The sequence below is a fragment of the Callorhinus ursinus genome, unplaced genomic scaffold (genome assembly GCF_003265705.2).
Source record: "Callorhinus ursinus isolate GAN/ISIS: 27379988/994484 unplaced genomic scaffold, GSC_fseal_2.0 scaffold23, whole genome shotgun sequence".
Lineage (NCBI taxonomy): Eukaryota > Metazoa > Chordata > Mammalia > Carnivora > Otariidae > Callorhinus > Callorhinus ursinus.
The window spans coordinates 9,994,613-10,018,500 of NW_027397085.1; the positions used below are offsets into that span (position 1 = coordinate 9,994,613).

The following is a 23,888-nucleotide window of genomic DNA, read 5'->3' on the forward strand; positions in this document are numbered from 1 at the left end:
GTGAGGCTCCAGGGCGCCCCCCCACAGTGCTGGTTTCGAAAGGTAGTGAAGACTCAGGTACACATTCAGGTCGGGTCGCCCCAGTCCGGCCGGGGGCCTGCCCCATTACGGGGCCTTTTTGTGAGGGCTGCTACGCACACTCTCTTTCCCCCGCCTCTGCCGGACCACAAAGTCCTTCTCAGAAGAAAGGGCGATGGGCCGCTCAGGGTTTGGAGCTGGGGACGCCTTGGTGACCTCTCTGCCCGTGATCTGCTTCCGAGTCTGAGGGGGCTGGGCCGGGGCGGGCTCTCTCCCTTTGGTTTCTCCCACGGTGGCAGTTCCTGACAGGGCCCTCTCCCGGTGGCCGGCGCCCCCCACCACACCGGGGCCGGGGTGGTGCAACTCCAGAGTGACGGTGGGGCTCCGAACGGATGGCAAGGAGTCACTCTTGGGTATGGGGGTTCGGCCATCCCCGCCAGGCAGGGCCTTGGCGCTAGACGCGTCACTGCCACTCGCGGCGGCCTCTCGCGCCCCGGGCCTGGCTTCGGGAAAGCTGGAGGAGTGGCTCAGAGGCTTCTCCGGGAGGGCGGCGGGGCGCAGAGAGCTCTGCCCGGTGGCCGAGGGCGACCGGCTCATGCCACCACCGGGCTTGCCTGCCTCAGTCGGAGGCTTCTGGGGACTCAGCCCTCTCCCCTTGGCCTCCGGCAAGGCCTTCCCCACGGCAGCGGCCGGCCTCTCCGCGCCCTTGGGCCGGGCCTCGCCGGGCGCCGGGGGAAGGCTGGCCTCGGGCTTCCCGCTGTCCGCTGCCACACAAAGTGCTTCGGTGCATTTCCTGCCCTCAGACCGCCTGTCGGCGGCGGCCGCGGCCTGCGAACTGCCACTCTTGTCTGTCGGTCTGCACAGAGGTGGGCAATCTTTCACAGTGGATGGTTTGGGGTGCTTTGGAGACGGGTTTTGCTTTTCACCGGCAGTGGCGGGTTGCCGGTCTACCGACGCCTCAGTTCCGGGGTGTCCTTGCCCTGGCAGCCGCGCGGGCTTCTCCAGCACCTCCGGGGGACGCCCGCCCGTGGCGGGTTTCAGCTTGGTGTCGGCAAGACCCCCTTCGGTGTGCAGCGGAGCTGAGGGTCCACCTCGCCCCTGGCTCATCGCATCGGTGGCCGTGTTCTGGGAGCCTGGCAGGGCGGGGAGCGCATCCAACACACCCTGGCGGCCGCCCTTCCCCTCTCGGCCGGGGCCCCCAGGCGGCTGAGCCCCAGGCTCTTTGCCCGCCGCAGGCCCCCCGCCCGGCTTCTGGGGGGAGGGGGCCCTGTCCGGGTGCTTAGACTGCGGAGGGCTCGGGTCAGGGCCAGGCCTGGGCTTGTGGCCGCCGCTCTCACTGGGCGCTGCGGTCGGCGTGGGGGCGCCGTGGAGGCCGGGGCCGGGCTCTGCAGCACTGGGCCTGCCCCCCGGCTCCCTGCCGCAGGAGTGGCTCGGCCGAGCGGCCAGGCCCGGCAGTTCTTTGGTGACTGGGGCGGGCTGGGGGCTACTGCCCACGTGCTTCTGTAGAAGCTCTTCCTTCCTCTCCGGCTCCTGGGAACTGTCTTTCTGCCACACCGGGCAACCAGAGAGCTGGTATCCTTTCCCCTTCTCGGCGCCGGGTGGCTGCAGGGACCGCCGGGCAGGAGGGGCTTCGGGCGGGGGTTCCGTACCCCCTCTTCCTCTGCCCGGCTCCCTCTCGGAAGGAGTCCCTGCGGACGGCGAGGAAGAAGAGTCCTCCCTCGCCAGCGGCCTCACCTCAACCCGGCCGTCTCTGTGGCTTGTTTTCCCACAGGGGCCCCATGCTTTCTCCGAGGGGGTGGCGTGGGGCTGTGTGTAGCCGTCGGGGCGGGGCCTTCCCCCAGAGGGGGCGTTTCTGGAACCGTCACTGGTTTTAGCAGCTGCTGGAGGACACACCTCCACGGAGGGGTCTCTGCGGGAGTCAGGCGCCGTAGCCGACCGCTGGCCTCTGGCTGCGGAAGGGCCCCTTTCAGACGAGTCCCTTCCGCTCAGCTTCTCCCTCGAGGGGGCGCCTTCAGGTGGCAGCAGGCTGCGGGACCTGGACGGGTCGGCACTGTGGGGGTTTGGCCCCAGGTAGGGGAGGAGTTTAGTGTCGGGGCTGTGGTCTTGGTGTTTGCTGGGGCCCCCCTCTCTCTGCTGGGGATCGCTTTCCATGGCTGTCATGGGGCTCCGGGCAGCATGGGAAGCTTTTCTGTCCCGCTTTAGCTCAGGCTCGGGCAAGGGAGCTGCTGGTGAATTCTGGAGACCCCGGCTGGAGGGCGGGAACCGTGACTCCAGCAGGTAGGACTTACTCATCCTGAAGCCGGCATTGGAAGGCTCCCTCTGACCGGCCGTGTCACCCTTCAGGCCCCCGCTGCTGGGGAGAGCCAGTGGCATAGAGGGCCCCACCTCCCTGGCGGGGCTGGGGCTCTGTGCGGGCTCCGGGGAAGGCAGCTCGGTCTTGGAGGCCTGAGGTCCCGACAGGAGAGCAATATCCAAAGTGCCCTCAATTGGCTTCAGGCAGGACACAGACCTACCTTCCAGCTTATACTCTGAGGGGCTTTTGCGGACAGGTGACTCGGGAGCAACCAAGCCCGGCTTGTCCACTCCACCATCCACCCGGCCGGCTAGGGCCTTGAGAGGGACAAAGGAGACAGCACTGATCTGCGCCGCGTGGGCACTGCTGCTGAACGCCCGGCTCTCAGAGGCCGGCAGGGCCTCCTGCTGTGCACCCACTGCCCGGCCTGGGTTCCCGGGCAGGCTCTCGTGGGCACTAGAGGTCATCTTGGGCTTGAGCACAGGGCACAGGCTCTCGTCTTTGTCTTCAAGTGACATTTTCTTTCGGAGGTAATCGATGTTGGCCAGCTTGCTGTCTAATTTCTCACATCGGAGACACTCCTTGGCCTGGGGGGCCTTCTCCAGGCTGTCCCCCTTTGCGGAGCTGCACCTGTCCGTGGAGTGACAGAGAGTGTCCTGGAGGGTGCCGGGAGCAGAGGTGCGCTTGAAGTCACAGATGCCCTGGCTGTGCTCCCCGGGTGCCAGGACTTGGCCCGTCGCTGCCCCTTCCGAGGTCACCCCCTCGCTGGCCCGAACGCTCACCTGCTTGTGAAGAGCCCCTTTCAGCAGACTGCCCAGGGACTGGGTCTCCTGCAAGGCCACTTTGTTTTCAAAATGATTTGACCTTTCTAAAGCCTTTGGGTATATCTTCTTCTCTCTCTCTTCTAGCCTAAAAGTTGAGAGGTTCTCCAAATCACTACCAAGTCCATGGGATTTCTGGTGGGGTTCCTGTTTCTCTGGGAAGCCCTCTGGTTTCTTCACTACCACCTTGGCCTTCAGCTTCTCTCGGTCCAGCTCGTCCACAGACTCCTGTCTCCCCAGCTTCCGGGAGACAGGGCGCTTCAGGCAGCCTTGCTCCACAGGCCTGGCGCGGCTGAGCGAAGGCGCCTCACACACGCTCTCCTCCAGGCTCTGCAAGGTCACTTCCCGCTGAGGCTGCTCCTGCTGCGCTTCCTCCTGGGTCACCTCCAGGCTGTGCTTGCGGGAACACAGGTGCTTTTTGTCACTGCCATAGGAGGGGGAAAGCTTCTCCTCTGACTGCACGCGCTTGAGCAGCGGGGACCTCGGGGGCTCTGCGCTCTTGGGCCTCACAATATGTCTGACGATGGTGGGAGGGGAGTGCATTTTGCTGGGAAAGGCCTGAGTGATCTTGGAATTGCCAAGTGAATGTCCCAACAGAGGGGATGGTGACCGCTGGGGGGAGGTGGGCTGTGGCGTTGGAGAGGGGGTCCGGGCCAGTGGGGAGAGGGGGATGCTGCCAGCCGACTTCCGCCTTCCGGACCGGTAGCGCTGTCCGCTGAGTTTGGGGGCCAGACCATGGAGGGTGCTGGGCCGGATGTGTCCTGACCCCGCTGGGGAATTGGGGGCGCTTGAGCTTGGGGAGCTGCTCTGAGAGGAATTAGTACCTGTGGGTAGAAAACAGCCGTGAGCAGTGGACTCCTTCCCTTTTCTTTCCGTGCTTCCAACCCAAACTCTTTTAGATCAGGTCCGATAAAGGTCAGCAAATTGTCTTAGTATTTAACTCTAATGAATACACGCTTTTCAGGTAAATCTTCCCACATCAGGGTTCAACCCACTACTTCCTGCCTTAATTAGGTCTAAATAGCCACATCTCATGACTGCCCTATAAATCCTGTTTGTTGCCATCTACAACCTCAACCATCTTTCGTTAAGTGGAAGAAGCCTCCTGTCACTCAGGAGGAGCTCAGATGGTGATTCTGACCTCCTCTCAACTCTCCCTTGCTGTGTGGGCCAGGAGGCTCACTCACCGGATGGGAAGTCGGGGGTGGAGCGATAGCTGGGCGTGGGGGACCGGGGAGACAAGCTGTGAGTGGGGGAACCCGGGAGGCTCTCCCCTGATGATAGGGACCGGTTCAAGCAGGAGAAACTTCGGCTGGTGTGGAGCAAAGGAGAAGGCTGCTTGGCTAGTTTTTTGAAAAGGGATCTTCTCCTGGAGTGAAAACAAGAGAAAACTGATTAGATTCTACATCTGGGGCCACCCCGTCTCCCCGCAATACCCGTGTAGTCAGTTCACACTTCTGGGCGAGGGATAGCGGTCTGGTGGCAGATCCTACACTAAGGCGCAGGTACACACTTTCAAATTAAAAATCTTCTTATGACTTAGAAAGGAGAGTCTTTGATAGTAATACAGTGGAAGCTCTCTCAATTCCAAATACTTTAGGAAGGGCTGAGAAAGTAGAAAAAATATAGAATACATGAAATAAATATTCATTTATTTATTTGTCAGGCTTATGAGGGGGCATTCTTTACCTGAAAGCTTCTAAGCATGTACCCTCAGACAAATTGATACAATTAAGAGATAATACAAAGTAAATCTCTGGAAGAAAAACCATTATCTTGGATATAGAATTCTTTAATGGTGATACGCTGGGCAGAGGCTTTATCTAGGAGGGGCTGTTTGCTGTGCTTATTCCACTGTGGGCTCTTGAAAATTCCTAATGACAATGTAGGCTGTATATTAGCATAGAAAAAGCGAGAAAGGTGAACTGAAGCTTATCGTATCAGCAGGGCACCAGACACTACTAGCTGCAGCAGAAGCAAATGTGTATTTAGTGCTCAACAAGTATATCTTAAAGCAAAAAAAAAAAAGCTTCACACAGCTTAGAAGTGCAAGTGGCTGTAAGAAAGTTCTTTTACCTCTGCCATCATGCAAGCCTCACTCACCCCCAGTGAGCTTAAGCAAAAGTTTAAACACCGCTGCCCCTTGGAAATAGTGCTCTGTACGACTTAGAGCACAATCCAAATATAAAGCACACATTAAAAAATATATAAATCACTTATTTATCTAATAAAGCACACATCTCAGAACTCGTGTTTAATTTTAATCAAAGCAATACATGTACTTGGGTTAAACAATTACATCATTTTATACAGTTCATAATGAAAAATAGCAACTCCGCTACTCTGCCCTTGGCCCAGTCGCCTGAGAAACCACTTTCTACTCCTTTAACTGTTTCTTCTCCTATTTGTCTGCATATTGCTAAGTAATCTCTTTATGCTATGTTTTCGTTTTTCAGTTTTAGACACTATCTGTTGATTTCCTAGCATAGAAGATGAGGATGAAGCTCTTACACAAGCCCCCTTCCACCTTCTGACCAAATACACTTCCCTTTTTCTATTCCTCCCTCTAGAGCTAAACCAAAACTTTCGGTTAAAGAAAAGGGTGGCCTTTTTCCCCTCTATTTTATATTATAAATACTGTTCACAGCTGGGCTATGCAAAGCATGATTCCATTTCCTTTCTTGTATGCTTTTGTCTTTCCTGGAGTTAATACGCATTCTTTTTTTATTTACTTATGTTCCCACATTTCTGTTGCTAAAAATCCTCTTAATACAATCAGACACATTAGATCCAAGTGGGCAAAGGAGAGATGCTTCTGTGGCGTCATGTGGGGAGCCCATCCAGACAGTTGTCTGGCAAGAAATGTCCCCACCGCAAACACATACACACATTCTGCCAGCGTGTGCAGAGAGCACAAAAAGACTCACAGTGCCTCCCCGATTGCAAATGTGTAACCCAGTTAGATCTTCAGTCAGTAAAACAAAACTCCTTTATTTTTAGGCTTATTTGGATGCTTTAAAGATATAGTTATTTTCAAATATCTGCCATTTAAAAAATATCAATTGTATGTTCTTAGATAATGTAAAGGACATTATTAAATGTAGATTTAATGCTAAAAACTGCCTGAAGATCCAGTGCCTTAAATCCAACTCACTTGAAATGAAGTCTAGACGCTTAAGAAACAGCAAAGGGCTTTTCATGGTACTCGCACAGGAAAAAAAAAGCAATCTGAATTTTTCTATGACGTAACTATGTAAATCTTTTCATTGTGAAAAATAATGCTATTATGAATGTGAACTTCAATGTATAAATATTTGAATCACAGCATGAAATGTCTCACAGAGCAATGGATCTTTCTCACATATAAGTGTTTAAATTAAGTAAGGGTAACTTTCCTCTGACATGGGTATATACCAAACTTGCAAAAATACTGCTGTAACTAACCTTTCTAGACTTTCCTTCTTCTTAGATTTCTTGCTCCGCCTCACCATCCGGCTCTTATAGCTATTTCTCCTCGCTGGTCCCGTTTTGATTGATGTGTTTTCAAATGGGGTAGTAGTGATTGACACCTTATTTCCACTCTACAAAAAAAGTGGGGTGGTATTAAAGAGAAATTCTGGGAGGAAATAAGATCAGAACTGGGCTAGGAGATTCAAAGACAAAGATACCTAAAGACATATGTACAAAAGCCTTCCACTCCTAAGTAACCTTTTAAGCAGTGACATCCTGAGAGAATACAAAGGGTGGAGGGCAAAATGACAGGTTGCTTTAAGAGGGCAGGCTCTGGACTCCACAGAGGTGAGTTCAAATCCAAGTCCAGTGACCGCAGGAGGTTGCTTCTCCTCTCTACCTCCAACACCTGCACTATCCAACAGCAGAATCTCATGGGGGCTCATGTGAGGATTTCATGGGATGGAGTTAGTAAAGGCTCCAGCACTGAGTGTGACACGTGGAAAGCACTCTATAAATAAGAGTTATTTTCGTCCATATGTATTAAGTATAAATGTGCCCAGGGGCTATCTGTTCTTGGTTGATTTCTTTTTCTTTTTTCTTTTTGTGTTTTTCCTTTGACCTAGAAATCATAGACTAGCAAAACTGAATGAGACTTTTATTTTTAATTATTTTAAAAGATTCCTTTTCTGTCACCATAAAACTTGTCAGCTTGCAGAACTGGAAAGTTGATGTCAGTGAGTATAAAACAGCCTCTCTTTAACCAGGTCACGCATGGTGAGGTAACTCCTGGTGGCTTTCTGAGCCTTTCACTCAGTGCGGGGACAGGGCTTGCTGGGCAGGCCCTGAGGGTAGAGAGGAGAGTGGAGTCAGAAGCTGGGCCGAGGGGTGCCCAGGGCAAATGGTAGGACTGATCCCCTTCACTCCTGCATCAATGACCTCTTCTTGAATTTCTTAATAACGGGGGGAGAAACATGTCCTTTCAAAATCACAGATGGCCCTGATTACTTCGAAAAGACAAGAAGTATAAGGAGAAGGGTCTTTTAAAAGGCCTAAGCCTGGAAAACACCTAGCAAGTCAGCGCTAAGTGGTACTAAGTGATGGGGGAGTTAAGTATGGTGAGGGCAGGGGACCAAACCAATGAGGATTGACTGCTTTCATGTTAACATCTACTCCCCTGTTCCGGTTTGGGAAATAATACATGACATCATAAGAAGTAATTGTAAAGTGTAAGTAAAAATAAAAATCACTGAGAAACCTATCACTCAGCTAACACTGATAATATTTCAGTATATTTCTTGATTTTTTTTCAGGCATGTATAAATTATGCACATATATGGACATACTTCATAAATAATTTTAATCTTAATCTAATATTTAGCTTTATGTTGTTTTTCCATTTCACATTATATAACTTGAAAAACCTTCCCTGCATCATTGAATGTTCATTAAGAACATAATTTTTATTGGCTGTATAAATAATATTCCAGGAGATGGGCGAATCAAAACTTAACTATTTCCATACTGCTACTGTTTTCTACTTTGCAGTTCTTTTACGAGTCATAAGTACGCTTATCTATAAATCACTGTCCTAATCTCTGTCATTTTCCCTAGATTACATAATTAGAGTCAATGCAGTCAATCAAAGGCTCTTTCCAAACTTTTTATAGACTCTTGGTCCATACTAAGACACTATTTTCCAGAAAGTTTATGTCAATATGTATTTTTGTGGGCAGCACATAAATTTTTTTTAAGATTTATTTGAGAAATAGAGAGATTGAGAGAGAGAGAGAGAGAGAGAGCAAGGGGAGGGGCAGAGGGAGAGGGACAGAGAATCTTAAGCAGACTCCATGCTGAGCTTGGAAGTCAACAAAAGGGTTGATCTCAGGACTCCATGACCTGAGCCAAAAGCAAGAGTCAGATGCTTAACTGACTGAGCCACCCAGGTGCCCCCATACATACCTTTCTTACCACAGGTTTGTCAGAACTGAATATTAACATTAAACAAATGATCAATTTTATACAAATAAGCTCTATCACCGTTCTTTGACGGTGTCTCGTTTATTTTGGTCATTTCTATCTCTTCAGGAGATGGTCTGTCCATGTCTTATATTCACTTTAGAAACATCAAGTCTTAGTATTTTGACTGATTTTTAGAGTTTTTTGTATATTTAAGACATGAATTCCCACACCTAATGTCCTAATTGTAAAAAAATATTCTAGGGAAACAGGATTCGAACTGAAACAAAAGGAAAAAAAATCATTCTGAAAGAATAAACTGTATGTTCTACATGCAAATGCCAAAACTTTAAGAATAAACCTTCATCTGATGGTCAAGACTGACTCTATTTCTTGTTTGAACAGAACATTCAGCTTCTAAGTATGAAAGGCCTACCACTGGAGGTTGTTTGGAATGGGATCTTCTCTTCACAAATTGAGGGAGGTCATGCTAAAATGTGAGTTTGTCCTGCATGCCTTAGGTGAATGAAAAGAGCAACCAAGATGGATGGAGTTCATCTTTCATTGTGGTTCTTTCAACCTTTTTCCATATTCATACATAGATGGGACACAGAGAGCCTTTGTGACCACTGAGGCTGTCCTAGTATTGTGAGTCACTGAACCTGAGTCCAAATCTACCCTTTCTATCATAATTCACCACTGGCCTTCCTATCTTTATAAGTGGTTAACAATGTCACACAGGCTTTTTAAAAGCGTATTTTGAGCATTAAAGTGTTTTTCACATATATTCCCTTATTTTATTTTCACCGCCACGTCAGAAGGGCTATTTTATTTTTTTACCACCTGGTGAAGTGGGAAAGAATTGTTATCCTTGCATGAAAGATGCGGAAAACAGATTCAGGGACACTGGGTTTTCTTCTTCCCAAGGTCCCAGAGCCCAGTAGAAGAGCCCACTCCTGACCCTCTGCCCCTCATCTCCTGTGCCCACTCGTCATGGGCACAGCACGCTCTGGTCCTCCACCTCTCTTGCTCCCAGCAGAGTACATGGCTTGTACTTAACGGGTGGTGGCGAGGGAACCAGGCATTGGGTTAATATAGGGAATGATCAACGTATCAGACTGTCAAGAAGAAAACGAAGAGATATAAAAATAGCATAAACATTTTAAGAAATAAAAATAAACGATGAACAATCTCATCAGAAAACAGTTATGACCAGGGTTTTTAAATTAGAGCACACCACTGAGCTCTGTACAAATATTCCCTTCCCCTATAAAAACCAAACCCGGTTTTATCTTTCTTGTTTCTATGTATGGCTATTCCAGAAGACAGTTTGCTTGACTTACTGTAAATGTACAGAGATAACTTCCCTAAGGAGGAACTACAGACACAGAAGATATAGAGTGCAAATATTTCACCGGGATCATTAATGACAACGAAAGTGGTAAATGAATGGAAAAATAACTTTTTCGACAATAGGGTAGGAATCATAAAGCCTGCCACCTGATGGATTCATTGGCTACATGGAGGGCTATCTGAGCTCAGTGCAATTTGTCTTACTTGGTCAGTTCATCCTCAATACATTCTTCTAAAGAACGAGTGAACTCTTCTAAGAGAAATTCTATGGTACTCGTTTAAGAAACAACAAGAAATGGGGCCAGCAGATTGTTAAATGTTCAGTTTGTTCACTTTTATGATAAACCATTTGTATCAGTGTGCATGGCGGGAGGGAAATTACTTTAAGCTGGCTGAACTCAATACAATAGGAGGCTAACCAATCTCTTCCTCTCAATCTGGCTCCGTGTTAGCTTATGGGTGGCCTTGGACACCTTATTGGGGTAGACTATTTGTACATTCCTTTCTCTGTATCACGCACATGGGGAATGCTGCACGTTCTGTAGGCCTATGTCTTTGCTCTTGTTCACAGCCTCCGCAATCCAGCCTCAACCATCTTGCACACTCCATCCCATATACAAACCCAGGCTCCTGCCACACTAGTTTACTCATGTACCTCAAGCACTTTGAGCTTTTTTGCCCTTCTGTGTGCACACACCCTCTCTGTTCTGCTGAGACCATCCCACACTCCCTTCACATACGCTAACTCTCCACCCATAACCCCAACTCTTCCTCCCTGTCTACCCTAGTTTAAGCTCCCTCTCCTTTGAACTTTGGGCCATATTTACAGTCTGTTCCTTTGACTACAGACTGGTATTGCCACCGTTTTTCCATGTGGCAATCAGAGAACTTCAGGTATAGGGCACTATGGTTGGATTAATGCAAGGCACGGGCTCCGATACTACACAGCAGGGTGCAAATCCTTTTCTGCTCCTTCTTAGCAGATAACCTCGGGCTGCTCTGCTTTAATTTCTTCATCTGTAAAGTGGGGACACACTGGGGACACACTGTTATTTATAGCATCTACCTCCTAGGGTGTAAGGATTATAGGAGCTCGTCTACATAAAGCACTCCCTATTACCTATTATTCTTGTGTGTCCTCCGTTGTATGACCTTTCAGGACCTAACACAATGCTGTGCACGTTTTCAGGGCTCAAAGAATTATGTAAGGATGGTAATAACGATCCTATTTGATGGCCTTCATTCTAGTATCTAAAAGTTCCCCAGAGTTCATAGAAAGGAAATTTCTGAAGCATGGGCTGATGAGGAACATACCTCTCTTATGTACTGGGCACTTAAACTAATGCTATCCTGAAAAAGCAACCTGACTGAACTGAGAGTTTCCCAGATTAGAGAGGTAAAGCCGGGCAGGTTATTATGTGCATCCGTATGGACTTCACCCACCACGGCAGTGGGTGGAGAAAGATATTATTGCTTTTGCGAAGTTCTCTAAGAAAGCTACGTGAAAGCCCAATGGAGGTGATTAACTCCTTGTGGCAGGGGAGGGGGAGGCAAAGGTAAAGGAGCACACTTTAAGGGAGTCCCAGAGCCAATGGGGAATTGAACTGGAGAAGCAAAGATTCTACAATTCCATGGATCCAGGATGTGAAGTGACTGCAGACGTAACCTCCCCAGCAGGTTTGCTTGAAAGTTGTAAGAGTAAATGAGACCAAAGGTTGAGGTATTAAATGTGGAAAATGCCTCCTACGTTCACATTCCAAAAGATAAGTGAATACTGTACAAGCATTTCTAAACAGACACCTAGCAGCCTCCACCTTTTCCTAAGGGTGCCATGACATTTCATGAAGTAGTTTGCAAGTATAAAACATCAAGGAAACAGTATCCAAGAACACCAAAATAGAGCTACCACCCTGGTGTTCCACGAGCTATGGCATGACGGAGCCCAGTGCGGATGCTCCTCACTTTACACTTCGTCCCAGAATCGCTGTTTAAATTTGGAAGAAAGCTACATGATTACACAGTTCACTGGGAAGATAATTAAATCCCTTGTATCCTTTTTGTTTCATTACATTGGTTGCTCCTCTCCAGTGCTTCCTTTATGAACCAGAGGCAGGATCCTCTGTTGGCTCTGTGACAGAGATGCCACGGCTCTCCAGTACCCTAAGTGTGCGTTTACACAATTTCAGAGACACGCTGACTAGATCCAGGAACGAAGGTGCTCCGTAACCAGACGAGGACAAAATGTTATAAATGGGATTGGATTCTGCCAAGAGGCCTTGCCAGAGACCTTCAGGAGAAATATATATTCAAATTTCACAGAAGCAGGTTTTAAAATCTTGAATCATATCAAATATAAAACAAATTATGAAAATCATCAAATGTCTCAGCCAAGGAAACAAATGGGTATTTTCTAAAGATATATATATATATATATTTCAGTTTATTATTTCTTGTGATTTTATGTGCAGACACACGAAATGATACGAAGATAGGCTGTGGCAGGAGCTATACCACACGTAACAGAACACTGTTATAAAGAAGTCAGAAAGCCGAACTGTGCTACCATTTAAAATCCCTTTGACCGGGACGCCTGAGTGGCTCAGTTGGTTAAGCATCTGCCTTCAGCTCGGGTCATGATCCTGGGGTCCTGGGATCGAGTCCCGCATGGGGCTCCTTGCTCAGTGGGGAGTATGCTTTTTCCCTCTGCCTCTGCCTGCCACTCCCCCTGCTTGTGCTAGCTCTGACAAATAAATAAATAAAATCTTTAAAAAAAATAAAAAATAAAAAATAAATCCCTTTGACCCTCTTTTAAATGCTAATGCCAAGATCTGCAAAAGCTCTAGCAGGATGAATAACAACTAAGAGAACCTCACCTGTAAAACACAGACTTATTATCTAAAACAAAGGGTGAGCTCCTAGAAAAGAGCAAGGAGCATTTTAGAGATAATAACACCTCTGTCTGCCTACCTCTGCGGTGAAAAGGTTTAGATACCGGATATATAGACAGGGGGTGGGGAGGAGGGAAACCCAAAACAACTTCCCTGGACGCTTCTTCACAGAGGGTCGATCTGTGAGTTAGCAATGGGGCAGGCCTGGACCGCAGGAGCAGGTACCGTGAGAGAAACTGCCTGTCAGACTCAGGAGTCTTTACATCCCTTCTAGAATTTTGCCCTGGAGAGCCCAAAGTCATTTCAGGTGACTTTCACAGAGACAAAGGATCTCCGAGTCAGCAACCCTGTTGTGCCTCCTCCCATTTCTTGGACACTTACTACGAGTGAGTTGTTGCGTACCAGGTGGGCAAAGAATATTATCAGGGATAGATGGGGAACGAAACTAAAAAACTCAGGTCTTATTCACCACGTCCTCTGTTTCTGTTCGGTAGCCACACTGCAAAGCGTAGCCTAACGGCAGCCATTTAATGTTGAACGGTGAAGTGAATGGCATATATAGCAAGACGTGAGTCAAAACATAACAAATGTAGTAGGTGTGGTATTTGGCTCCTCCCATGGTAACTCTTGGATAGCAGGCAAAAGAGAACCCCACTGTTCACCTCAATACCACAAACAGTTATTGGGTACCCATCTATATCCCAGGTGTTGGGTAAATGCTGGGATTATGCAGAAAGCTTTAATAGTTAATATCTGCCCTGCAGGGCTCTGTCCGATTTGCTATGTGTTCAGCACGACCTCAGGCTGATTTCCAATGCTGCCTATGGCACTGTGGTGTTCTCTCAATTGAGTCCCATCCCTCCAGTGATCGATACATGCATTTGTGAGAAAGGTGGCTAGTGTTAGGGGAACAACCTGGTGGGTATGAATGACAGCAACGTCAGGCCCCAACCCCTCAGACTTCAGTTTTGAGCCCAAGACCAAAATTTCATTAATAATGTGAATTAATCGATGGCAGTAACTTTCCTACAGTCTGCTACTTCACAATGGACCTTTGAATATGCATGCTATTAACTACTCTCAAAACCTAGGCCAGACCCTTAATTTTTTGAAGAATATACTCCTATTAGCTGTTGGAATGACAGAAAATGAGAAAAGTCATTAAATTGCACTTATTTTTGGAAGGCTTAGCACACCCACATCTTTGTAGTGCCTTCTAGATTTCTAATTTTCTTTCATGTTTCAATTCAATGAAATTTCTCTATGATGTCTCTCCCCACTCCATAGAATATTCTCTCCGAGAGTATGACATTCCTCCCTCTGCTACAGCCCTAAGTTGAACTTTATCTGCTTCCGTACATCTCCTACATCTCCCATACTTCTCAAGGGCAAGGACTATACCTTAATTCCTGTGTTATCAACATCTACTACGGCACCAGACTCAGAGCAAGTGTTCTGAAAACAGTCTAAATGCACATTATTTAAAGCTATGGCTCACACCTCTCGTTGAGAAGTCCCTTACAGCCCCTCTGGTGCTCAAAAAGCAAGAGGTCATCCATCCATAAATCTGTTGCTTTGTAAAATAATCCTCCAATTAAAGACTGTATTTCTGATTACAGACTTCTTTTTCTGAACAGATTTAAAATCAAACACAACTTCATCTTTGTTTTACAAGATCCATATTTGGAGCTCTAACTTTATATTCTACAGTCAGCAGGTGACACAGCAAGTAACTCAACAGAAATGAGAGGATCAGTGTAGATTTTCTCTCTCCACTCACGTTCATGCTTCTTGTGGTCTTAACTCTATAGGTTTTATTCAGCTTACATTCAAAATAGAAAATGATTTACGTTCAAATTCATTTGTGTGAGAGGGGAAAGGCCTAATGATTGCTAGCACCCCTTCTCCCATTACTACCTATTTCTTTCATTTACGGTATATGTGTATATTTTCACAATTCTTTTTGTAAAAGATTTATTTGAGAGAGAGTAAGCAAGCGTTAGGGGGGCGGGGGGAGACAGAGAGGGAGAGAGAGAATCTCAAGCAGACTCACCGCTGAGAGCAAAGCCAGATGTGGGGCTCGAGCTCATGACCCTGAGATCACGACCTGAGCTGAAACCAAGTGTGGGAAGCTCAACCGACTGAGCCACCCAGGCACCCCTGTATTCACAATTCCATCTTTCAAAGGAAATCCAACTGTCAGACTGAACCTTCATATCCGACCTCACAGAGTAATACCACTTCATCTTCCATTGCGCTAGAATAAAATTTACGTAATGTCCCTGAAGAAAATCACCCTGAGGATTGGTGATTTCCAAACAGATTTTGCTATGTGGGGTTCACAAAATGAAAAACTCTCGTTACCTGTGACTTAGAATAAAAAGTTAAATTAGGAAGTGATTGGGCAGATATAAGAACTTGGTTTTCACAATATAAATAACCAGAGAATTCACATTCTCTTCTCCTTTATATTAAACCTTAGACTACTGAATACCTTTCTCAGTGATAAGACTGAGTGTGTATGGGTGTACCATAGAGAAGAACTGTAGAACTTAAGGAGAGAATTCTTGGTACCAGTTGTTTCTGATGACCTGCTTTATCTGTACGGCATGGACATAAAAAGATAATACCTTTAGCAAGAGCTCTATAACTTCCGTGTGGACAAGTCCATGCACCGGTTCTCCATTGATGTGTGTGATCAGATCCCCAGCCTTCAGTCCTGCCTGGCATGCTGGACTTCCTTCTTCTACATTCTAAAGTCCAAGAAGAGAGTATATATTCGTAAGCCAACAAATGGCAACCCTAACAACTGCTGTTTCTTCTGGGAGACTATTCTGAGTTAATCAGCAAATGATCCTAAGCTCCTAAGAGGAAATCAAGAAGGCATGGTTATTATTCCTTTTCTGTCATCATCCTAAAATAGGACCATTCCTTATAAAATTTCAAGTGGGTGAAGAAGGTAGTTTTGTTTTGTTTTGTTTTTAAAAGAGGACCAGGAAAAAATTACATAAAAAGAAAAAGAAAAAAGCAAAAAAGAAGGGTGGCAAGAGGACTTTCTTTGACCATTCCCACCAGCTTGCTATGCAGACTGGACAATCGAACATGAAAACTGGGCAGAATTATGAGAAATTACCAGTTTTCGCTAAATTCAATGCCACCCCCTAGAGGGAAAGGGCATGAAACAGGTCCCAAATACCAGCTTAACAGAAAAACTGCTTGTAAATAGGCCTCAGCCAGCTTATTCATTCTCCAGGATGCATGGGAGTGAAAACTAACAAGGATGAGAAGCTGCTGCCCTTACCCAAACAATATGGTGCACCGTATAGATGTCACTGTCTCCCACATACACCCGGATGGCTCGGATGGTAAAACCATAGTTCTTCCCGGAACTGTGGATCACGATGGGCTGATGTGGACTGGCAGAAGCTGCTGAAGAATCTCGGCTGGGAGAGGAATCTCGTGAAGAAGAAGGGTCCGAGGACAGGGAATGGGGGGACATTGGACTTCCCAGTGGAGAAACAGCAAACATATCTGCAACACAGAAGCCAGTCATCAAAGCTGATCCTGACCACACAAACATCCAAGCCGCCAGCCCACACCGCATTAGCCCTGCCACGATTGGGAGCTTGGCTACCCAAACAAATCCATTCATGTCTAATAAAGAAATAATATAAAAATATATATATTGCTAATTAGCATGGCTTTCCAAACAGAGCCTATTAAGAAAACTTCAAAAGAGTATTTTAACTCGTTTTTCAATTAATTCTCTGAAGTTATAATTTCTTAATTCCCTACACTAATTAAAATACACACAAAACCTAGCTCCTACCTGGCTGTGATAGTTCTAGTTAGTACGTTTTGTTTTAATTAAAGAAACAAATCAAAGATGCACAAATTTCAAGTAAGCCTTTACACAGAGACAACTGTTTGGCCTATAATAAGAGATCCTCAGGCTCCAAATCTTGCCCTCAACAACTTGAACATGGTCATTCTCAAACATCCATGGTCAGGAAAGCAATTTGTCAATGCCCCAGTTGCTTTTTACAGCATTACTGAACTAGTACTCAGTAAGTGATTTTGATCAAGCAACAGTGAAAGGTCAATTTCTCTATGAATCACTCCTCATTTCTCTGAGGAGTGACTGTATATATAACTGACTGTCTTCATATGTTCCCTATAATTCTAACGATTCTGAGAGGATAATACAGGTGAAATAGAGAAATCTCAAGAAAAACTTAGTTCACCTTCCACAACACCAATTCTACTCTGCTTTTCTTGTTTTATAAGCAGACACACTTCTAATTTACTGTTGCTATCCCTGTTGCATCTGTGTGAATCTAAACAGAGCTTAACTGGTCATGTGAAACTGTGTGTGTGTTTGACAAGAAGAACAATCTACAGAGGATGCTGAGGTTGAAGGGTGAGCCCCGTTGGAGCCACGCCACTAAGCCGCAGGGCTACTGAAGACTCAGCAGGTGCACAGAGTACACTCTGGCCACAGTGAGCTGAAAGTATCTACACTATCACTTCTTCCCAGTCTTAGGTCTGGCCAAAGTAGAACAAAGCTAAGTGTCTCACTAGCCACGCTCCTTCACTTTGTGACTGCACGTGGCATCTTGGCACTCCTTTGCTGGCTATCTCTTATCTAAATGTCAAAAGACCAAGTGAGGAGACACACACTGGTGGGCAGCAAACTTCTAACCATGCAAGCAGGAACGGGACAGGGTGGACACACGCACATACATCGAAACTGCTGGAAAGCCAAGTCCCCGATCCTTTCCCTCATGACAGTTTCCCTTATTGCCCCAAATTGAACAACTGCCCTACTTGACCAAGAGGTGGGCTTTCTTACCAGCTTTCAAAAGCGGACTTACCTTCCCAACTGCAGCTGCCCTGGGGCCACTGCCTTTGGGTCATGAACCGTCATTCAAACTAGGGAGACAGGTGTTTGTTTTATAGTACTAAAGAGGATGTCTCCCAGCAAAGAGTATGCTAGAGTGAGCAGTACCCCCAACGTGAGCATTTGTTTCTGTCAAATTTCTTTCTGCACAAACAGGAAATTTTGAAAATATCAACACTTCCTTTTAGACATGGTCTGTATTCTTCCAAATGCAAGCCATCTGCAACAGAATTCAGTTGCCACTTGGGTCCCTGGCCGCCATTTGAGTGTTCAGTCACCAACACTAGCGTGCATATTTCATCTTTTCCAGTGGAATTTCTGTGCACGTAGTGATTTGTGGAGGCAAAACCCAGTTGTGGAAAAATACTGCCAATTCCACAAAACCGTAATTAAGCTCCGTCTTCCAATACAGGGAAGAAAATGGTTTGACTACCAGTAGGAGGAAGCATAGCTCAACAGACAGGGTTGGGAAAAAGTATAATTTCAGTGCTGTCTGTGACTCTCTGCGTCCCCAGAAATGAAAAACTTACATCCTCCGTGTCTATTTCCTCATTAATTAGATGAGGAAAAACTATACTTAGCTTTCCTACACAGATGCTACAGACAGCTCGGTAAAGTATATAAATGATGCCCAATCTAGGGAAGAAAAATTATTCAGAGGAGGTAAATTTACCACTTCACTTGGGGAGGGGGGAGCAGAAAAGGAAAGAAAACAAATACAAGAAGGCTTTGTGGGAAGGAAGCCTGCCTCATCTCCTGATGCAGAAAGAAGCCAGAAGACATCAGCGACACATGCTGTCTGGGAGCTCCCGGGCTCCTGCAGGGAGAAGCCCCCAGGAGAGCTGTGCTGGGCGGTACCACCGTTACTGCTTCTAGCCATCCTGCATCCCCATCAGCATTCCAAACCGGGGAAGGGGGGGACACATGCACAAATCACACAATTTCATGCGAGTAGATGTCTCTCTACCTCCTGGGATCATGAGGGACAGAGCACTGGCAGAAAGGGACTTTGTGACCTTCCCCGAGATTTTCTTTTTTTCTGTGCTTTCTAATCGCTGCCGGGCCATGTGAGAAGCGGGTTCACTGGAGGGCTTTGAGGAATTATCTGTACTGTCCACACACTCGCTTCGTCCATTTATCTGATCCAAGTGCTCTGAAAAACTGCCAACTGCACAAAGAAGAAGGGATAAACACGTTCAGGGAAATCTGGGACAAGAGAGGCGGGGAGAGGGGAAGAGAGAGGGAAGGAAGAACACACTGGGAAACGTCCTCCCCTGTGGCTCGCCGGCCCTTATGGTGTCAGGCAAATGTTACAAACCCATGACTGGTCAGAGAAAGGTGCCGTGGAGAAGGAGAGGAAAGGGGCATCCGTTCAGGTGTCACTCTACCTGTCCATGAGTCTGCTCATTCTCAGCCCATGACTCCCCTTACCTAGAGACTCATTCTTTCTAGAATCTCTATCTTACAACCCTTGTAGTGACAACTCCTCCCCCTCGCTTCCAACCCATGGAAGGCCACGCTATGAACCAGCACCACCTTATCAATGCCATGACCGCCCACTGTATACTATGACCATCCTGTGCTATCAGTGATCATCCTTAGCAATGCTGTTAATGATGTGGACAAGGCTGTTTGTGGTAAGTGGATATCACCTCATTTCTTCGTGTAGACTTATGCCTGTGTCACCTCCTACCATCTTCCTAGGACACACCTACACTAAGCTCACGCGTTAATTGAGAGAGGAGCGCCCGAGGTGTCACCTTTGACTTCTCATGCCATCTGCCCCCTTACACTCTCTGCTCCTTGCAAACTCACAGGATGACAAAGCCTATTACCCACTGTGTTACTCAGTGGCTCACTACATCTTCCAGGCTTTTCCTCTTGGCAGTGAGTCATTCGCTCTGTCCTGAAGTTGCCGGACCAGTGGTAAGATCCTTTCCCCTCTAAGCCAGCCGTGCCTTCTTTATTTTTAACCTTAGTAACCCTTAAGAAACACTGGAGGTGTTTTTTTTGTTTCTTGTTTTTAGTTAGAAAATTAGGACTCCCCTCAGGAGAGGATCCGAAGAGAATGTAACCATGCAGGAAGTGACAAAAAATGGAAAATCACTGATGTCTGTCTGGGCAATGGCACAGACAAAGAGTAAAAGTTTCTGAGCAGAAGTAACATGTGGAGTGCCCCCCGAGAAAAGGTGAACAGCATCCCCTCTTGGTTCTTCCTACTCTTGCTTTTGTAGACTTTCAGTTTTCTTTCTTTTTTTTTTTTTAAATCACTGATAGTTTACCTTTGTCCCTCCAGAAAAAGCAATGCTTATCTCATTTTGACTTCTAAATGCTGTGTTACAAGCCCCCCGTGCTTTAAAAACCACCAACACGATCATCACCTTAAGCTTTGCAATCCAGGCAGAGAATCTGATACCATTACAAATGATCCTTTGAAAGACCAGCAGGCACATTTTAAAGCACATGACACTCTTGGCCTAGGGAAGAGTTAGGCTGGATAAGACTTAACTCACATTTCTGTTCTGCTGCTGAATGTACCACTCAATTGAATGTACCACTCAAGTCTGGCCTTTGTGCACAGAGTGGGCACCTGCCCTAGAGATGGGGTCCTTGCTAAGGGCAGCTGGGATTTGGGAGAGTGCTGTGGGTGCGGGAAAAGATTCAGACTTCCATGTGACACCCACGTGACCTACAGAGGAAGACAATCCTAAGGGAAGTATCAGCAGCCTTCCGGCTCCCATCCACCCAACTCAACCTCACTCAAGTCCATCTACTCTGTGCTCTCTAAACAAAGAAATCAACAGCTCAAGGACTTGATAAAAACTGCGTCACACATCAAACACCTCATCTCGAAAACCTTGAGCTTCCTTTTGGGTAAGTTACATGCTCTTCTCCTTGCTAATCCAGGTGGGTGGGACCCTTGACAAGTGCAAAATGAAAAGCTGATTCTCTTCACAACGAATAATGGGTTTACTCAAGCACTACACCTAAGACTTCAGGACTTTTACTTTTCACCGATTCAAAAGCAATGTAGTCATGAAGAAAGAGAAAGAGGTATAAAGCTGTACCTCCCTAAATACCCGACTGTGAGGATATGGTGCTCTTCTCTGGCGTCCCTCCCTCTTGCCTCCACCACCTCATTTCATAGCCCGGCGTGTAAGCGTGCATTTCTGTTCTGCCGATGGCGGGTAATGTCACCTTAATGTTCTGTAAATGTCAAGGGTTCTTTCTTTTTGATGGTGGCGCAATATAAAAATCAACAAATTTAATTTTACTACAGTCACGGTTTTCAGATTTCCTAATTACCCTTGGCCATGAGCAGATCAGCTCATCTCTCTATTCTGTACAGCCCCCAAGGTCTTTGATTATCTTTAGTGTGTGTATGGGGGAGACACAAAGGTGGTTTGAATCAATTAATCAAAATGCATGGCAGGACCTAAGCAGTTTTTTTTTTTTTTTTAAATTATGAAAGTAATCAATCAACTGCTTAGATACCATTTCCCTCCCTTTCCCTACGACACTGCTGATGGGGACCAGGGCATGGAGACTAAGTGATCCATCGTATTAAGAAAAAATTTTAAATGGAGCTAAGTATACTCTATTCAGAGCATGATCATACCCTAGGAGACAGAGACCTTAGTAACCAGAAATATAAAATATTGAGATAATTCCATTTGACTTGACTACCAAGATGAACTAAAAATAATTAAGAATCTCGGACCACTAGGTTGTGTCTACACTACTTCTACGTTGCTACTCTCTTGGCTTTATAAAAAGGTAAGGATAAGGGGAATTATCCTACATGGCAACAGAACTGAGGGGAAGAGGGAGGAAGAAAAAAAAACAAACCCACATTATTTTTCCCCATGATAAACTAGAAGCACATGTGAAGCTCCACAGAAGCAAACTTTTCAGCAAGGCTGAAATAAACCTAGCCTGTAAAATGTGTTTTCTCGAAATGATCTTAAAAAGAGTTATGCTGTGAATATTCAGTTAAAAAAATGTTCATAAAAATTCTTGGAATTATTCATGGTTATCAATATAGCATATTGAATATAGCTTAATGAAAACATTTATCATAGCAACCCTAACCCATATCCATGTTTCTTTCTTTTTTAAAAAAAAAAAGCATAAATGCACACTGCTCTGTAGAAGGATATGCTGTGCCAAAAAAAAAAAAAAAAGTTGTAAACCAAGTAATATTTTAAGTGCGCTTGGTTTGGTCTGAGAGAAATGCAAGTTGGATCATCTAATGACACATTAAGCCTTTTAAAATACTTTGAAGATACTGTCTCTGCTGTCAGGAAGGTTGTCACACAAAAGTGACACTATAAACGTGCTCTCCAAGAAAAGCCCAATTCCCTTGATTGCCTCACCACCACTGAGGGACGTGTGGGAAGTTTCTGTGTCCAGTTACCCAGAGACTGGGACAGTAACGTGTGTCTGCAGTGGAGTCTTCATATGCACATGGAATACCAATTTGAATTGTGTTGGTATTTCTCACTCTCTCCTCCCCTCTTAGTCCTAGATGCATGGAGATCATCGGGGAATCCCCGATGAGAATAAGCATCTTGCTGCACTAAGGGGCTGGTGTGGATATCTACAGAAGTTATCTGGCACAACATGGCCCCATAACAGAAACCAGCTCCTTCAAAGAAACCACCACCCATTTCAACACCGGGAGGAAAGCTAGCTTTATACTGTACCTTATGGGGGACGAGAGCCATCTTTTGAGGGTAATTTTGAGCACATCGCTGTCTGATACAGTTCCTTACTCCTAACTTTGACTTAGACACAACTGTGGGAGACCTGCTTTTGCATCAACAACAGAGAACACCACACGGTCCTTAGTGAGTTCTGCCTGCCATCCGAGAATCCCACCGAGGCCCAGCGGTGAAAGCGAACTGGCTCTTGCGTCAAATTGAATCGAGGAGGGTTTGCTCTATGGCCACGTGGCCAGGAGGCGTGACCTCAGTTCGTAAGAGCTGACCCCCCCAAGTCCTAGACGTGGGGCCGTGGAGGGAGCGGAGCCGCACCAAACAGCCGCTGTCACTGCCTAGTGAGGCCAGCCTGGGATTCCCAACACCGGCCATCACTTCTCAAGGTGGCGGATGGAGAACGGGTGGACAGCAGGCGGCACGCCCAGGCTCTTACCCGACAGCGTGGAGCTGCTGATGGTGCTAGCGGGCGTGGTGACCTCGGGCTCCTCCTGAGCACTCTCTGCAGGAGGAAGGGCTGGCTTTTCTGGCTCCTCCGGCAGGTCTCTGGGGCAGGGGGCAGCCTCATCTTTCTCTGCCTCTGTTGAAATAGCCAGTTTGGGAAGTGGGCCAGAACTGAGTTTATGTCTGTTGCTTTCAGTATCTGAAGAGTTGGATGTGGATAACTGTTGCCTTAATTAAAAACAAAACAAAGTCATGTATGCATACACACTAGGAAATTGCATTCAAGGAGACTCTGGGAAGCAATGAAGTAAAAATGGAACTGAGGTAAGCCTAACCAACGCACGTCTAGTGCAGTGGTTCTTACAGCATCCCCTGGAACTTAGGACAAAGGCACATTCTCGGCCTCCATCCCCGATTGAGCGGAGCAGACAGGATGGGACAGGCCCAGCCATCTGTGTTCTCACAGGGTTTCCAGGAGATTCCGATGCTCCCTCAGGCTGAAGAACCACTGCGCTAGCAGCGACCGCTTACGACCTCTCTTAACAGGCGTTTCACATACATTTCGGAATATTCCGAACTCCAGCTGAATGTTTCTGTGGACGGCAATGCTGTGCTTTTCATTTTGTCTCCGGGGTCTTCCTTCTCTTCTCCGGAATTCTGAGTTATTCGGTCTATGCTGCTGAAAACCTGCGAGGCGAAGCATTGGCGTTTATTATCAGCTTCTCGAAAGAGTTGGTCAGAAAAAACCTCAAACCTTGGGAGAAAAGTCTGAGAGTATGACCAAAGTTTCAACTGGGACTCTGTATTCAGAAGGTACTTTCCAACGCTGTTTACTTGAGTTCTGAGATGAATGGTCCGTGTATCTATTTTTTTTCTCCCTGGAGCGGGGAAGCTACGAATTCATCACCTGCTTGCCCTAGCTCGTTATGGACTTTGCATCTGCAAACACAGTCCACAGATGCTTTGGGGTTTCTAAGCCCCAGGATCAATGCACATCGTAGATGACTTTTTAACCATGAAGTCTATCAGAAAAAAGAAAGTCAC

General features: G+C 46.6%; 1 protein-coding gene across 13 annotated transcripts in view; it reads right to left on the reverse strand.

The window, feature by feature from the left end:
- MAST4 (microtubule associated serine/threonine kinase family member 4) overlaps window positions 1-23,888 on the reverse strand; it is a 546,892-nt gene continuing 523,004 nt past the window's right edge. For 11 of the 13 annotated variants that reach the window (XM_073905392.1, XM_073905391.1, XM_073905390.1 and 8 more), the window contains 8 exons: window positions 23,404-23,531; window positions 22,837-23,072; window positions 18,650-18,850; window positions 16,084-16,313; window positions 15,413-15,535; window positions 6,577-6,713; window positions 4,320-4,501; window positions 1-3,956 (listed from right to left, as the gene is read on the reverse strand). In XM_073905392.1, coding sequence (XP_073761493.1) covers window positions 106-3,956; window positions 4,320-4,501; window positions 6,577-6,713; window positions 15,413-15,535; window positions 16,084-16,313; window positions 18,650-18,850; window positions 22,837-23,072; window positions 23,404-23,531 — 5,088 coding nt within the window. In that variant the 3' untranslated portion in view covers window positions 1-105. The remainder of the gene's footprint in view (window positions 3,957-4,319; window positions 4,502-6,576; window positions 6,714-15,412; window positions 15,536-16,083; window positions 16,314-18,649; window positions 18,851-22,836; window positions 23,073-23,403; window positions 23,532-23,888) is intronic. The other 2 variants (XM_073905394.1, XM_025892876.2) reach the window with 1 other exon arrangement.